This window comes from Tupaia chinensis, unplaced genomic scaffold (assembly GCF_000334495.1).
Source record: "Tupaia chinensis unplaced genomic scaffold, TupChi_1.0 Scaffold000521_1, whole genome shotgun sequence".
Lineage (NCBI taxonomy): Eukaryota > Metazoa > Chordata > Mammalia > Scandentia > Tupaiidae > Tupaia > Tupaia belangeri.
In genome coordinates, this window is record NW_006160034.1 from 1,015,913 (window position 1) to 1,033,591 (window position 17,679).

At 45.9% G+C, this 17,679-nt stretch overlaps 1 protein-coding gene across 1 annotated transcript in view; it reads left to right on the forward strand.

Moving 5' to 3' along the window:
* Positions 1-17,679, forward strand: part of FHIP1A (FHF complex subunit HOOK interacting protein 1A) — a 205,138-nt gene that overhangs the window by 114,538 nt on the left and 72,921 nt on the right. The window contains 2 exon segments of the mRNA XM_014591001.2: positions 10,013-10,171; positions 13,430-13,516. Coding sequence (XP_014446487.1) covers positions 10,013-10,171; positions 13,430-13,516 — 246 coding nt within the window.

Sequence of the window (17,679 nt, forward strand, 5' to 3'; positions counted from 1 at the left end):
CCCCAAAAAAAAAAAAAAAAAAAAAAAAAAAAAAGATACTTAGAAGAAATCATTTTCAGGGAGCAGAGGAATCTAAGTCTAGAGTCTTCAACTTAGCAGTGTCAGCTCAAAATAAACCAATAGGGCATACTATCAAATAGATGTATTCCCATTGCTTGGTTCATTTTCATTGCATTGAGAACAATTTTAGCTTTTTTTTTTCTAAGAGTATATCTCAAGAGACTGGTGAAGCTTATACTTCCTAAAGTCTTAGTTTTTCAGGTTGATTTTGCTCCAGTGAATCATGGCAGGTGTGAAGACCCCAGCTGGTTTCTCCAATGAATTTGTTTTTCAGCAAGATAATCACCATCCATTGTAGGTCTGAAGCATTTCTCTTATTTAAAAAGTAAATAAATACCTATTTGCAGTTGCAGGTTCACAAGGAATACCATAACAGTCTCCGCATCTTAGTTTCTTTGCGGGTATTGGAGTGGCCCTAGTCCCAGTCGCAGATCCCGGGTTGGACCATGTTGGGAGTGGTCTGAGGCGCCTAAGATGCTTCAGGACTCTGATTGTTTTTGGAGTTAGTTCCGTCTTTGGAAGGGGCACTTAATGAAAGATTTGCAGCGTTATGTCTTTTTCTGGTTTGTTAGGTTATATTGGGGCAGTGGCTATTTGGGCTTTCTCAGCTCAGTGAGTTTCCATTTTATTTCCATTGTCTGTTCTTTTCTGCTAATCTTTATAAACTGTCTCACCTTAACTGTGTCTGATACTCCTGGTGTATGAGATCCTTAGCTTCGGTGAACCAGACCAGGCAAGTTGCCATCATAGGTTAGATTCATTGCTAATTAACATGATATGGGTAGTTTTTGATCAGGGTAGTATACCACCTGAGGGCATTTAGAAATGTATGTAGGGTCGGGACCAGCAGTTAGCATAATGGCTATGTTGCTGGACTCTCATGTAGTTGACTGCAGTTCGAGTCCTGGACCCAGTGGCTTAAACTCACACCGGGCACGTGTGCGTGCATGCCCAAGATCCCGAGAGGAGAACGGAGGAGAAGGGATTGCAGCATGGCCATCCCCCCTGGGGGGTGATTTCTCGCTTTCTGTCTCTCTTTCTGGTGAGTGCATGCGCTCTATAGGAAAAACCTTAAAAAAAAAAATAAAAAAGAAACGTATGTGGAATCTTTTTGGTGGTTGTAGGAATCTGGGTTTGCAGGGAGGGGTTCAAGTGGGATTTAGTGTACAGGGGCCACACCGACACACCAAATATTGGCAAAGATGTAGAGCAACAGGAACGCTCATTCATTGCTAGGGAGTTGCAAAATGAAAGGCAGTTTAGCAATTTCTTCCCCAAAAAAACACACTCTTAACCATATGACCTAGCAATTGCACTTCTTGGTATTTGCAACCCCCCCCCAAATTGAAAACCTACGTGTGTACAAAAACTTGCACATGGATATTAGCAGCACCTTTATTCATAATTGCTAAAAACTTTGAAGCCATGAAGATGTGCTTCAGCAAGTGAATGGGCAAATGCACTGTGGTGTATCCAGTCAGTGGGATACAATTTAGCCAAAAAGAAGCGTGCTGTTAATGCACAAAAAGACGTGGAGGAACCTTAAATGCATATTACTAAATGAAAGAGCAAATCTGAACGTACTATGAACTATATGATTCCAACCATTTTATGTTCTGCAAAAACCCAAACTATGGGGACAGTAAAAGGGCCCGTTTTCCCCAAGGATTGTTCGGGCTAGGGGGATAGGTAGTAGGTAAAGCACAGAGGGTTTTCTCGGGGAGCAGTGAAAATGCTCTGTGTACCCTAATGTAACCTATGGGCCTTGGGTGATACTGTGTCAGTGTCATGCATCAGTGATAAGAAAAGCGCCACTCTGGTGGGATGACAACGGGGTGCCGTGCGTGTGTGGGTGCAGGGTGTGTATGGGAGAGCTCCATATTGTCCTCTCAGTTTTATTGTGAACCTTGAAGTGCTCTTTTTCTTTTAAGAGATTTTTGCCTTAGGGTGTGTGCACTCGCTGGAGAGAGAGACAGAAACAGTGAGAGAGAAAGTGAGAAATCACCCCCTGGGGAGGATGGCCCCACCGCAGTCCCTTCTCCTTCATTCTCTTCCTGGGATCTTGGCTGCACGGACACACCCAGCTTGAGTTTCAAGCCATCGGGTCCAGGATTCAAACTGCAGTCAGTGAGCCACACGGGAGTCCAGCGACGTAATTGCTACACTCTCTGCTCCCCCCCAAACCTTAAACTGCTCTTAAAAATGGTCTTAAGAAAAGGTATTGTGAGGTTTGGATTTTAGCTTTTTAAAATTGTTTTGGTTAGTTCCTCTATTAAAGGAGAGCAGGTATTGTAACACATCATCAAAATATTCAAGTGGCTCACTGATCAATATGCAAAAGGACATTTAGAAAATAACCATTTAGGGGACCGGTAGGTGGCGTGGCGGTTAAGGTGCTGGACTCCAACATGGCTGACTATGGTTTGAGTCCCAGACTCTTTGACTTGAAAATCATGCCGGGCACATGTAGGTGCATGCCCAAAATCCCAAGAAAAGGGACTGGAGTGTGGCCATCCTTCCAGGGGGTGATTTCCCCCTTTCTCTCTCTGTCTCTTTTTGATGAGCATACGCACCCTATGATGAAAACCTAAAAGCAACACAGTCATAAGGTATGTGGTGAACGTCCCTAATCTGAAAATCTGAAATCTGAAATCTGAAATCCTCCAAAATCTGTAATTTTTTGAAGGCTAACATAATATCATAAGCAGAAAATTCCAACCTGATGTTGGGCCAGAAGATTCTGTGGTGGTTAAGGCACTAGATCCCACATGGTTGACTGCAGTTCAAGACCTGGACCTGGTGGCTTAAAGGACATACCAGGCCTGTGTGTGTACATGCCCAAAATCCTGAGAGGGGAGTGGAGAAGGAATGCAGCATGGCCATCCCCGCAAGGGGGCGATTTCTTACTTTCCCTCTCCCTTTCTCTCTCTGTCTCTCTCCAGTGAATGAACATACCCTATAGCAAAAACTTAAAAAAAAAGAAAAAATTAATTCCAACCTGACCTTATGTAACAAATGGGTCACAGTCAAAATGCCACATTACAAAAATATTGGTCAAAAGTACCTTCAGGCCCTGTGTATAGAGTGTCTATGAAACATAAATAAATTTCCTGCTTAGGTTTGGATCCCATCCCCATAATTTCTCATTATGAATATGTAGATATTACAAAATCTGAAAAAAAAAATTAAAATCTGCAACACTTCTCTTCTTCAACTGTTCCAGATAAGGGATACTTGACCTGTATCTTAAAACTCACGCCAGGCGTGTGTGCGTGCGTGCCCAAGATCCCGAGAGGAGAATGGAGGAGAAGGGATTGCGGCGTGACCATCACCCCTGGGGGGTGATTTCTCGCTTTCTGTCTCTCTGTCTCTCTCTGTCTGTCTGGCAAATAAATAGAAAGTTCTCAGAGGCAATTAAGGCAGAGTATTAAAATCGGCTAAGTCTTGGTAGTGGGTTTCTATCCTGTTATCATTTTTTTAAGAGAGATTTTTGCTATAGGGTGAATGTGCTTACTGGAGAGACAGACAGAAGCAAGAAATCACCTCCTGGGAGGATGGCCATGCCATAATCCCCTCTCCTTCATTCTCCTCTTGAGATTTTGAGCACACATGCACACACGCCCAGAGTGAGTTTTAAGCCCCCGAGTCCGGGACTCAAACCACAGTTGCCTACATGGGAGTCCAACAACGTAATCATTCCGCCATCTACTGGTCCCTCCTGTTATGCTTTGGATGTTTCAAATTGTTCATAGTTTAAACATGTCGGTGTATCAGGACAAGCATGGAGCGTGTTTTTCACGTTTAGATTTCCACTTCCTGCGTTCCAAGCAGATTTGACTGAATAATTGCTTTTATAAAACCCTATTTTAAAACACTGTACAGTTCGTTAACGTCGGAGGGAACGCCGTCCCTCCCGCTGACCTATTTGCCAGAACGGAACGCGAGCTTCCTTGTGTTAAGTCGCCCCGCAGGATAGATCCCATAATCTCATTTGTACCCAGTTTTCTATAATTACATCTGACAACGTAATTAAACAAAGGAGTCCTCTTTATGTTGAAGATAAAAGCATACTCTGTTAACCATCCAGCCAAGGACCACAATTGACAAAAAGCTTTCTCTAATTAGTAGGATTGTCAGAGCGCGTTAGCGTCAGGCTGTGGAAGAGTAATGACTCTCTCAGAAACGAGGGCCACTTCTGGAAACTTTTTTTTTTTTTTGGAGAGGTTTTTGCTATAGGGTGCGTGCACTCAACAGAAAGACAGAGAGAGACAGAGAGATAGAAAGTGAGAAATCACCCCCCGGTGGGGATGGCCATGCCGCAATCCCTTCTACTCCGTTCTCCTCTCGGGATCTTGGGCACACACGCACACATGCCTGGCGTGAGTTTAAGCCGCTGGGTCCGGGACTTGAACTGCGGTCGACTACATGGGAGTTCAGCGACATAGTCATTACGCCAACTGCTGGTCCAACTTCTGGAAACTTTTGATGGCAGTGGTTGATAGGACAAGCTGGCTGGTCCTTCTGCCTCTTATCTCAAGACCTGCTTTCCCACAAAAAGGAGAACAGGGATCCTCCTGGGGAATGCTTTGGTGCCAACAGATGGGGACTGAATGACCCGCTCGCCTCTTTGGATTTCTTTGTTTTGGTTTTGGTTAACCACATATTGATGGTTAAGCCCACGCCATTTGTTGCATATTGGCAACAAGAAAATGACATTTACCTAACTCAAGACATGCAAATGAAAACAAGCGACCTTTAGGTACGCAGCCGCTGGTAGGAAGTTATTTATCCCATATCCAGAATTGATGAGGCATTTAATTTTGGCAAGTTGTAGTAAATGACTCCCACCAGGTGTTTAGCTGCAAGCTTCAGACTAAAGCCATCTGCGAAAAATCTTCGTTTTTGCTGAAATTAACCAGATACCGTTTGATGTTTGGAGTGAAAGACCGACGTTATTTGACGGTGTGTGTCATCGTTCTTGCCTCCCTTGGAAACATGGCGTTGTGTAAACCATCAGGGTTTAATGCTCATCTTGTTACAGGCCCTGTCTTCTTAAATCCTTGTAGCAGCTCAGTGAAGAAACGGAAGCGTAGAGAACTGGAACTGTCTGTCCATGGCAGAGTTTGCTTCAAAACCGTGTTAGTCTGATACTAAAATTCGTGGTCTCAGCAAATGCCGTGCTGTTGTCAGGAGGATATTCGTTGTTTGTTTTTAAACATTTCTAACACTTTTTTGTTGTTGCTGTTGCTACAGGGCATGTGTGCTTGCCAGAGAGAGACAGAGAGAGGGAGAAATGAGAAAAGATAGCCACACAACAGTTCTTTTGGGGAGAGATGCACATGTGCTTTTTCAAACTGGCGGGTCCTGGACTTGAATCACGCAGCTGGTTATTTGGGATCCAGTCACTTTAACCACTATGCCACCAGTTGGCCCTGGTTATTTGCTTTTTATACATACACTCATACCTACCTACATACATATACATACACATACACACACATATTTTTAAAGAATTATTTATTTAATTTTATTTATTATTATTTAATTTGACAAGAGAGAGACAGAGAGAGAAAGAGAGAGAAAGAAAGTGAGAAAGCAAGCCACCAGGTCCGGGACTCGAGCTGTGGTCGGCCATGTGAGACTCCACCGCCTTAACCACCATTCCACCTGCTGGGCCCTGGTTGCGTGCTTTCCTGTCTGTTGTTATCCATATAGTTTTATGGTGTTTAGTTTTTTAAAATTTTAAATGATTTAATTTTTATTTTTCTTAAGGAGAGTCTTCGGAGAAGATAAATGGTGAATATTGGGTTAATACTTAATGTATTGGAAATATACATAATGTTGACAATTATCAGTATCAAAGGCTAAAATAAGAGCATTTCTATTAGCCGTCAAATACACACAAGTATGTACTTTTTTATAATTCATTTTTAAGTTAAAAAAGGAAATCTGAACGTTAACAGGTTGAGCTATTAATCTCTTGAACTTAGAAAAATTACTTACCGGTTTGCTTTTCCCTCATCTTGTCCCCGCAGCGCTCCCTGTGTCTCTTTAGGTAACAGTTGTCCTGCTTGCATTTATTAGTTTTGAGGTCGTTTTATTTTTAAAGTTTCTTTATTTCTTCCGAGAGAGAGAGAGAAAGAGAGAGAGAGGGAGGGAGGGAAAGGGAGAGAGAAACACACCCTCGCAAGGTCTGGATGCGGCGATCCATGCCAGCCTCAGCCAGCTGGGTCATGGGCACACACCTGCTCCCACCATGCACAGTGAGCCCCCGGGATGCGAACCCGTGACCTTCCTGTAAGGGTGCATGAGCTCTGTGTTCCTGCATGGGCTGCCCCCGGCCTGCACTTCATGGTTTATTGCTCCCCTCTGCCTCTCACCTGGTCTGCCGCATTCACCTCTTTCCCCACACCAGCCTGGCGTGTGCCTGGCCGCAGTCCGTGCGCCGGGACTGCGTGTGGCCGGGGCGAAGGCGTCTGGGCTCCGAGCGTGGCCTTGGGAACGAGGATGCCGACTGCACTGCAGACTGGGGCTCGTGTCCTTCGGACTGTGTACCCCGTGTCACGGGGAGCTTCTCTCATGTCTGCCGTCCTGGGGACGAGAACAGACATGGCCAAGCCCCACTCTGTAGGGGCAGGAGCGCGGCAGGACTTCCTGTGTAGGTGGTGTCCCTCTGTCCTTCCCTTCTGCATACGGAGTGTGTCCTTCTGGACAGGTAGTGGCCATGTCCCTCCACACGGGCATTGTCCCTCCGTACAGGGAGTGTCCTGTTCAGGCCGTGTCCTCCCACACAGGCGTTGTCCCTCTGTACAGGGAGTGTCCTGTTCAGGCCGTGTCCCTCCACATGGGCAGCATCTTTCCACAGACGTGCCCTGCGCACAGGGGGTACCCTCCATCCGGGCCGCCCTCCTGTCGGGGCAGCTCTGTCCGCATCTTAGCCGTGTCCTTTTCTGAATAGTCATTTTAAAAAGCGAATACGAGGTATGTGTTATTTTTAATTACTGTCACTGATGTATGTAATTTGAAAATTAATGTTGCTGTAATTATATTGATCTACTGAATAGTTATTCCCAGCTTTTTAGTCAGACAAATTAAGCCTGTCTTTATGAATTCCTCTTCAAAGCCTCAAAGTGGTTGAGAAATCCGGAGTCGGCAGAATTAAAGCCTTTGTTCTGTGGTTAATTTAGCATGAGTTAGCAAATGTAATTGATTTTAAAAATGTGGCATCGAGATTAGATTTCTCTTCAAGGAGAACTCGTGGTCTCTGTTCTCTTTTGCCAGAGGTTTCTAACTTGTAACAGGCAAGTCACTGGGGTCACGGTCGAGACTGGAAGCAGGGCGATTGGTTTAGGTATGTTAGGGAGGAGTTAAACACGACACAGAGGGGACGTTTTCCTGTGGTGTCACAGAGGCCCTGATTCTGAAGAAGAGGCACAAGGCAATGTCCTTTTCTCTGTACTTCCCGCCTTCAACCTGGTGCGTGCTCTGAAGGAGGTGCTTGGCATTCTATTTATTTTTATTTTGTAGGTTTTTGCCATAGGGTGCACGCACTCGTCAGAGAGACAGAGACAGAGACAGAGTGAGAGGAAAAGTGAGAAAGGGGATGGCCATGCTGCAGTCCCTTCTCCTCCATTCTCCTCTTAGGATTTTGGGCACGCACGCACATGCGCCTGGGTGTGATTTTTCAAGCCTCTGGGTCCAGGGCTTGAACCGTGGTTGGCCATGTGGGAATCCAGCACCTTGGTCACCATGTCACCTGTTGGCCCCACTCAGCATTCTTTTGAACAAAGGGCTGAATAAATGTGTGAATGAAGATGACTAGAAAATAGAAATGTACATAATCTCTCTCTTTTTTTTTTTTTCGCTGTAGGGCTCATGCGCTCGCCAGACAGACAGAGAGAGACAGAGAGACAGAAAGCGAGAAATCACCCCCCCAGGGTTGATCGTCGCAATCCCTTCTCCTCCATTCTCCTCTCGGGATCTTGGGCACACACGCACACGCGCCCGGCGTGAGTTCTAAGCCACCGGGTCCAGGATGCAAACCGCGGTCGACTACGTGGGAATCCAGCAACATAGTCATTACGCTAACTGCTGGTTCCCCCATAATCTCTTGATAGGATTGAAAAGTTCATCTGGGGCTGGCCCTTTAGCCTAATGGTTCGGGAGCCAGATTCCCATATGGCTGGCTGTGATTTATTTATTTATTATCATTATTATTTAAATTTTCTACAGGGCATGTATGCTCACCAGAGAACGAGAGAGAGAGAGAGAAAGAGAGAGAGAGAGAGAAAGCAAGCCGCCAGGTGTGAGACTTGAACGTTGGTTGGCCATGTGGGAGTCTAGCGCCTTAACCACCACACCACCTGCTCGCCCCTGACTGCGATTTAAATCCTGGCCTTGGTGGCTTGAAAACCATGCAGGAGCACTTAAGTGCCCAAATCCTGGTGGGAAGGAGAAGGTACAGGAGAAAGAATTGTGGCGTGACCACACCCCGTGGGAGAGCGCTTTCTCTCTCCGTCTCTGGCACGCACATTCACCCTCTGACAGAAAAAGAAGGAGAGAAGCTGCTAGCTGCCTAGGCCTTCTGGTTCCCCGAGAGTTCGCTGCCCCTCCCTGAGCTGTCTGAGGCCTTGATTCCCTGCTTCTCTGCCAGCTCTGTGTTAGGGCAGACACTGAGGCCCTTCCTCATAGGACACTCCACGCCTGCTGAAACTGCCCCTCCCCAATTCACCCATAAAAGACTGTGCTTGACCCTCACGGGGGGTGGGGGACGGAGATTCACAGTGGTAACTCCTCCGTGCCCGCTAGCGGATTAATAGAGTTCTCCTTTCTTTCTCTCCAGAGTGCTGCTCTTTCATCCTTCAGCATCTGTTTTTCTGCAACAATACTATTTAAAAATGTGTTCTGTAAACTCTAACAGTGCGAGTGTCAGGCATGGCCTTAGATGTGAAAGGAATTTCCAGGAATCTTTCTCAAAAAGCTTCTCTTGATTTCTGCCTGTGCTACCTCCTGTCCCGGACCACCTCGATCCAGAGCTTCCTCCTGTGGATGGGGGATATGCCTTCTCCATATCTGCACTTGCCATGTTGCACTGTGACATGTGGCCTGTGAGCTTGCCCCTCTCCAGAACTTTCCGGGGCAGGACTCATAACTTATTTATCTCAGGATGTAGCCCTTGATTCTCCCAGCCCAGTCCAGTAGTGACCAGCATGTAAGGACCAAGCACCTGCTACCCACATCCATCTGCCCAGGTGCCCCAGCTCTGCCGTCCCCTCCCCTGGAGTCGTCCTTCCCTCCGTCTCCACCTGTGAGTCCTTCTCAGCCGGCTGGTGCCCTTTAATGTGTCGCTCCTTGAAGTTCCGCCTCTGGACCAGGAGCACCCACATTGTCTGTGAGCTGTTAGTAGCAGGTGGAGGACTTTGGAGAAGTTCTCTTTCTTTCTCTTTCTTTCTTTCTTTCTTTCTTTCTTTCTTTCTTTCTTTCTTTCTTTCTTTCTTTCTTTCTTTCTTTCTTTCTTTCTTTCTTTCTTTCTTCTTCTCCCTCTCTCTCTCTTTCTCTCCCCATCGTCCCCTCCCCCCTCCCTCCCTCCCTCCCTCCCTCCCTCCCTCCCTTCCTCCCTTCCTTCCTTCCTTCCTTCCTTCCTTCCTTCCTTCCTTTCTCTCTCTCTCTCTCTTTCTTTCTTTTGAGGTTTTAACCTTAAGGTGTGTGTGCTGGCTGGAGAGAGAGAGACCAAGACAGTGAGAGGGAAAGTGAGAAATCACCTCCCAGAGCGCTTGGCCATGCTGCAATCTTTTCTCCTCCTGGCATCTTGGGCACGCACACACACGCGCCCAGTGTGATTTTCAAGTCACCCGATCTGGGACTTGTACTGTGGCTGGCCATGTGGGAGCCCAGCAACGTTAACTGCTATGCCATCTGCCCCCTCCCCTTACACGTTTCTTCCCATACACAGGTGCTTGCCACGGGGCTCAGCGGGCTCTACTCTTCGCTGCCCACGAAGCTCGAGGAGAAAGGCGAGGAGTGGCACTGCCTCCTGAAGGACGACTGGCTGCTGCTGCCGTCCCTCGTCCAGTTCATGAACTCCCTGGAGTTCTGCAATGCCGTCATCCAGGTACGAGGGCAGGCCGGGGCATGGCAGGCCGGGGCTGAGGGCAGACCGGGGCTGGGCATGGCCGGGGCCGAGGGCACGCCTGGGCCGCCGTGCAGCACGGTGCCATGCAGAACGCGGCACTGCAGAGTCAGCGTAGAGCATTGAGTTTCTCTTTTCTTTTTTTAATTTTTAAGAGCTGTTTATGCAGTATCAATGCTCTAGTTTAAGCCTAGTTTAAGCATGTCCTTGAGTGAGTGAAAAATGTTAGTTTGTAGGTTTTTGAGAAGTTTTAATTGAGACAAAAATGCGTAGATTTTATCTTCTTTATAAAAAGTGCTAATTCTGTTTTGATTATCCACTCAAACATCAAAAAATAAGTTCAGTGCCTGACTCATTAAATAGATATTTTTAGTCTTCTAAGTACTCCAAATTACACCACTTTTACTTCAAGGTCTTTTTGGGAGTTTACAAAGGAAAACACTTTATTTTGCTTAATGGTGCATACTACATAAAGAATATTGTTATCCCAATTGAATTTAGAAGAAGTTAAGCATCTTCTTAGAAACACAAATTAAATTTGCTTTGAAATTGGCCTGCTTGGGGGAGAAAAACCTCCACTGAACTCTTGTATATTTGGCTTCTTGATTAGATTTTTTTACCTTTACTTTTCTTGTTGCTGTTTTTAATAAAAATCAAATTTTACATATACTTAGGGATATGTGGTAGGTGTTCATCCAAAACGCTTTACTTCTATACAGCATAAATATTTCTTTAATATTGGATTTATTAAGAAATCAAGTTTTCTTTATGGTGATTATAGGGTGAAAAATGTTAGTTAGCGTCTGTTTATCTCCCAAATAAAGAAATAGCTTCTGGAGCAAACTAAATTACTTTAGTTTCTATCTCATTTTTATTGCTAAGTCAAAGGAAGTTTTATTTGTATATAAGGTAAATGGATTACATTTTTATGGTTTTTTTTTTTCCTGTTGATATTGTGTTCTGTCAACATTGTCTTGCAGAAATGTGTGAAATAAAAAAGACGAAACCCTGGGACCAGCAGTTAGTGTAATGGCTATGTCGCTGGACTCCCATGTAGTCATCCATGGTTCGAGTCCTGGACCCGGTGACTTAAACTCACACCGGGCACGTATACGTACGTGTCCAAGATCCCAAGAGGAGAATGGAGGAGAAGGGATTGCGGTGTGGCCATTCCTCCTGAGGGGTGATTTCTCGCTTTCTGTCTCTCTCTGTCTCTCTCTGTCTGTCTGGCGAGCGCATGCGCCCTATAGCAAAAACCTCTCCAAAAAAAAAAAAAAAAAAAAAAAATCTCCTCCCCAAATGTACCTGCAGAGAGCGGGTATCAGCAATTTAAAGATCAGTTACTCTCTCTTTGACTTTATTCTTTTTTTAGTTTAGACAGAGAGACAGACAGAGAGAGAGAGACAGTACATCTCCAGTAGGTTTTGCTGCCCTCATCCAGCCTCAGCCTCAGCCAGCTCTGGGTAACAGGCCCACCCAGTTCCAGACACAAACCTGGAACCTTCCCATGTGAGTGTCACATTTTACTACTGTGTCACTCTCTGCTTCACCCGCTCTTCTTTTTCTTTTTTTAAAGTTTTTGCCATAGGGTACTTGCACTTGTCTGAAAGAGACAGAAAGAGACAGAGAGGGGAAAGTGAGACAGTACCCACACCCCCAATCCAAAGGGAATGGCCACACCACAATCCTTTCTCCTCCATTCTTCTCTCTGGATTTTGGGCATGCATGTACATATGCCCAGCATGATTTTTAAGCTGCTGGGTCCAGGACTCAAACCATGGTCAGTCATGTGGGAATCCAGTGCCTTAACTACCCTGCCATCTGCTGGCCCCACCCCCACCTGTTTAAGAAAGAGATGTAAAACTAGTGGGTGTGGTTAAGAGCAGGGAAATGATAGATTTCATATTATTATTATTATTTTTAGAGGTTTTTTGCTACAGGGCGTGTGCAGTCACTGGAAAGACACACACACACACACACACACACACACACACACACAGAGAGAGAGAGAGAGAGAGAGAGAGAGAGAGAGAGAGAGAGGGACAGAAAGAGAGAGAGAGAGAGAGAGAGGGATAGAAACAGAATGTGAGAAATCACCCCCAGGGGGCATGGCCATGGTGCAATTCCTTCTCCTCCAGTCTCTCGGGATCTTGGGCACGCACGCACACGCACCCGGCGTGAGTTTAAGCTGCCGGGTCCGGAACTTGAACCGGGGTCAGTTACGTGGGAGTCCAGCAATGTAACCATTATACCATCTGCTGGTCCCAATTTCATAGTATATTTTGTAATCGATTCCATATCTTGGGTTATCAGAAAAGCCATGATGCCTTTTTTCACATAGAAGAACACAGAAATACGTCATTCCTCTTCTGACAAGCTAATACTTCTAAGATATTTTCTTTAGGGGTGCTGCTGCAAAGGTTAGTCATAAAAAGTATTTGTCACGGGTTATCATTGCTAAATACATTTTGAAAAATCAAGTATAGGAAATATTGTACCTTTTATAACGTTTTCTGCCTTTGAACATTATTTTTATGAAAAGATTTTTCCCCCATGACTAAGAAAATACATTGTCAAAATGGAGAAAATGCCTTCTTCTAGCAAGTAAATGTATTCAGTTGTCCATTATTGACAGCTATATTCTTTTTTCTTTTCTTATTAGTCACAAGTTAGATGGAACTTAGAAGTAGGAGGCAAAAACTTTGCTTTCCAGTTTGTCAGTTTTAATTTGTGAATCTGTATATACTCTCAGTCAATTTGTTGTCTTCCTCTCTCTTTTTCTTTCTTTCAAGCTTCTACCTAAAAATTCCTAGCTTTTTACCTGGAAACTCTGACTTCTATGAATTTTAGCTAAACTGTCTATATTTAAATAAGCCATTACCAAAAAAAGTTACATATTAGTGTGAAGTCTGAGTTAGTCTTTAACCATGGGATAAATGCCCATATTTGGGTTTCCTTTTTTTAAAAATTACTATTTACTTCATTTTATTATTATTTTAAAATTTGTTATAAGGCACATGTGCTCACCAGAGAAAGAGCGAAAGAGGGGGTGAGAAAGCAAGCTGCCAGGTTTGGGACTTGAACCACTGTCAGCCATGTGAGAGTACAGCACCTTAACCACCATGCCACCTGCTGGCCCTTCCTTTTTAACTTTGGCATAGACTCAGGAATGTTTGGCTTGTAAGAAGACCCAGAGGTTGAGCTGTTCGTCTTTTTCATGACTGCCCGTTTCTCCCGTAGGTGGCTCACCCCTTGATCCGCAACCAACTCGTCAACTACATTTACAATGGCTTCTTGGTGCCGGTCTTGGCTCCTGCTCTGCATAAGGTCAGCGACTGGCGATTGCCACCTTCCGCCTGGTTCTAGTACAGTGCCGTTGACTCGACGGTAGCTTCCCCTCAGCCTTGTTCTCTCCTTTTCACTCCATCTGTATTTCCGTGTTTGCAAACACAGGTCTGACGTGACCACAGTGCAAGTCCGATGGGCTCCACTTGGTGTCACCGTGAGTGTCATTTAAGAGGGTGGTCCAAAGGACGGCAGATAGGCTGTGACGTGAGCCACCACAGCTACTTGGAACTCTGTGTTAAGCGTCCTCTGAGGCCCAGGCCTCACGGAGGATGCAGAGGAGAGGAAGCGGGATGGTTTTGCCATCTCATTAATAGAAGATAGTGCTTATTAGACAATTTTGTGACAGCAGAAACAAAAGTGAAACCGTGTTAAGGCCCCATCCAAGACTGCCTGTCCCAGTAGCACCACTCTGAATCCTTCTGCCTCTCATTTCTCTACTCAATCCACAGGTATCAGGAGACACCCAACAATCTAGAATTCTAATTTTTTTTGGAGAGATTTTTGTTATAGGGTACATGTGCTCATCAGAGAGACAGAGACAGAGAGACAGAAAGTGAGAAATCACCCCCCACCCCAAGAAGGGATGGCCACTCTGCAATTCCTTCTCCTCCATTCTCCTCTAGGGATTTTGAGCATGCATTCACACGTGCCTAGCATGAGTTTTAGGTCTCCTGGTCCGGAACTCAAACTATGGTCAACTATGCAGTAAGTAGTACAACGACACAACTATTACTCCACCTGCTGGTTCCTAGAGTTCTAATTTTTTTTAGTATTTTTTAAAGTTTTTTGCTGCAGGGGATGTGTGCTCACCAGAGAGACAGAGAGACAGAGATATATAGAGAAAAAAAGTGAGAAATCACCCTGTACCCAGGCGGATGGTCACACCGCAGTCCCGTCTCCTCCAGTCTCCTCTAGGGATTTTTGAGCACATATGGACATGTGTCCCAGTGTGATTTTCAAGCCACTGGGTCCGGGATTTGAACCACAGAAACGATCATGTGGGATCCAGTGCCTTAACCTCCCCGCCACCTGCTAACCCTAGAATTCTAGGAGTTGTTGTTTTGTTTTTCCGTTGAGTAAAGAGACTGGTGTGTAGTCCAGAGGGTCTTTGTCATGTTTTTGGAATCCCACCTCTGGTAGGGAGAGAGGCGCGGAGCCACCTGTCAGGGTTACTGGTGGACTGCCCAGTCTCTACGTCATGGGCTCTTACTTTATGAAACCCAGGAGTATCCGCTACGGCAACCTCAAAGCCTTGCTGTACATGCTGATGGGGTTTTGGTTTACGGCAGTGGGCTCAATGGAAGATGCTCATCTCTTACCATGAGTGCCTTTTGAGCAAAGTGGCCGTGTTTTCCAACTGAACAGGTTACTTGGTCTGACTCGGATCTGGGTGACTTGTAGGTTCGAGAGGTAATCTTGGGTGTGATTTGACGACATAGTACTGACATCGCTGTATTGTGTTAGTGGCCTGTGGGCAAAAATGGGCCTAGTCTGTGAAAGTAGGTCTGTCATGGGAAACGCCACGCTGGTGTTTGTTCCTGGGCTGTCCCTCTGTGAGTCGGTGTGCTGTGGTTTGGCGGGTGGGCAGGTGTCCTGTCCTGCATAGGTCTCTGAGCCTCTGCGTGGAGGAAGTTTCCTCTTGGAGAGAATGCAGCATGCTACTGGCATTCTCTGGCAGTTCTTATATCTTGGGTTCATCGGGCAAGTCATGACGCATTTTCTGCGCCAAGCTGTGTCAGGACTTTCCCAATGCCTGAAAGAGACAGAGACAGAGAGGGGAAAGTGAGACAGTAACACCCACCCACCCACCCCCAAACCAAAGGGAATGGCCACACCACAATCCCTTCTCCTCCATTCTTCTCTCTGGATTTTGGGCATACATGTACATATGCCCAGCATGATTTTTAAGCTGCTAGGTCCAGGACTCAAATCATGGTCAGCCATGTGGTCAGCCTTCTCTAACACTTCTAAGACCTTCCTCCTCATTTATTTCCATCCTTTTGGATACATATTTTGGGTTATTTTCATCCTTTTGGGTAAATATTTTGGAATATTTGCATATGCACAATGAGCTATCTTGGGGGTGAGAGCAAGTCTAAAGATGACATCCTTTTCCCTCACTGACCTGTTAATATGCATAAGAGAATTTCCCATACTGATCATTATTATACTTGCTATTTGTTTAGGGTATCTTATAACTAGTATGCTTTCCTGTTACAGATATTAGTGATAATTCTTTATCCGTGACTGAGGATGAGATCCCCTTGAAGAGCCTTTGTGAGGATTTTCTTTTTAGTGCCAGAGGGAGCATGAACTTACTAGAGAGAGAGAGAGAGAGCACCCCTCTAAGGGGGTGCAGTTATACCACAATCTTTTCCATGATCCTCTTTCCTTCCGTTCTTCATCCCATCAGGGTTTGGGATATACACGCACACAGGCCCGGCCTGTTTTTCGAGCTGCCGGGGCTGGGATTGGGACTGTGGTCAGCGATGTAGGCTCTGGCTTCCTGTGCACAGTGCTTACCCACTGCTCCATGGGGCTGGCCTCGTTGCAGGGCTCTTCCTGGCCTCTCTGCACTTCCCCTTCGCAGTCCTTAGCCTGCAGTGCGCAGTGCCATGTCGGATGTCGGTCCCGTGGTGGTAGCATGCTTTCTGGGGCAGGGCCCGCGTGTGTTTCGTTCATGGTGGTGTCCTCGTTGCTAGGCACGGTATCCTAGCTGTAGGAGACTGAGTAAGAGGTGCCCAAGGGAACGTCTGTAAAGTGCCAACAGAACCTTAGCACTTAATCCTCCCAGATGGCAGCTCCTGAGCGAATGTTCCATATAGAATGTTCCAGCTAATGTCCCATATAGCCCTGTGTTACCTACTGTTGTTCTCAGTTCTGCCCGTAATTCAACTATTTTATGAACAAGTTTTTCAACATTTATTTATTTATTTACCTATGTATTTGTTGTGATTTTTGGGCCACTGCGTCCAAGACCTGAGCATGGTTGGCCGTGTAGGAATCCAGCAAGCCAACCACCATGCCATGTGCAGGCTCCACAAACTGGGGGATTGTTTTTTTAAAGAGCTTTTTTTGCCATAGGGTACATGTGTTCACCAAAGAGACAGAAAGCGAGAAATCCCTCCCCGGAGGGCTGAAAGCGAGAACCCCCCCCCCGGGGGTTTGGCCACACTGCTCTCCCTTCTCCCTTCTCTCGGGAGCAAGCACGCACATGCACTAGGCATGACTTTCAAGCCACAGGGTCCGGGACTCGAACTGCGATCGACCACCTGGGAGTCCAGCAATGTAGCTATTATGCCATCTGCTGGCCCCAAAGCTATGGGATTTTTAAAACCATGACATAAACACATGCTATTGTAAATCAATCCATCAATCAAACCTGAGTCAGTATTGAATATATAAAATAAAAAGTGACAATTACTGTATAAGATTTAAATTTCCAATACCTAATTAGGATTCCTGACTTTTATCCACTGCAGACAGTTCTTCCCAGGGCTGTTTAGCAAGCAGGGAGAACAAAGACTATTTTTTTTTCTTCTTTAATTAATTTTTCTCCCTGTCTCCACTGTGTGTGTGTGTGTGTGTGTGTGTGAGAGAGAGAGAGAGAGAGAGAGAGAGAGAGAGACTTAGGATTAAAAAGGTAAAGGGCAGGCGATCAGCTTCTCCCCTGGCTCTTGGCCCCCTAAGCAGCTCATGAAGGAATGAGCTCTTTCCTGAGTGGCAGGGCCTGGCCTGAGGCATTGAAGTGAGTGAAGAATGAGAGAATAGAATGGGGTGTTTCCTGGGGAGCTCCCATTGGGAACAGCCATGTCCTCATTTTCTCTGTCCTCTCCTTGCGTGTGAGAAGGGATCCCTACAAGTCTGGGCCAGATGTGCTCAAGGGACTCCTGCCTGTCATACCTGCGTCCGTTGCCTTGCCAGCTGAGTGGCACGCGCATCCTGGATAAATTTCCTGTGTGCTGCCTCCGCTCGGGGTTATGGGCAATACTTGAGCAGCCTGCCGTCAGTGTAGGCTGTTGATAGAGGTGAAGTTACTCTGCGTCATACATAGTGTGTAAAAACTTACCTGAACATTGTCCCACATCACAATCGATACACACAGCATCTCCCCAGCATTTCTGAACCAGAGATGAAGTCGT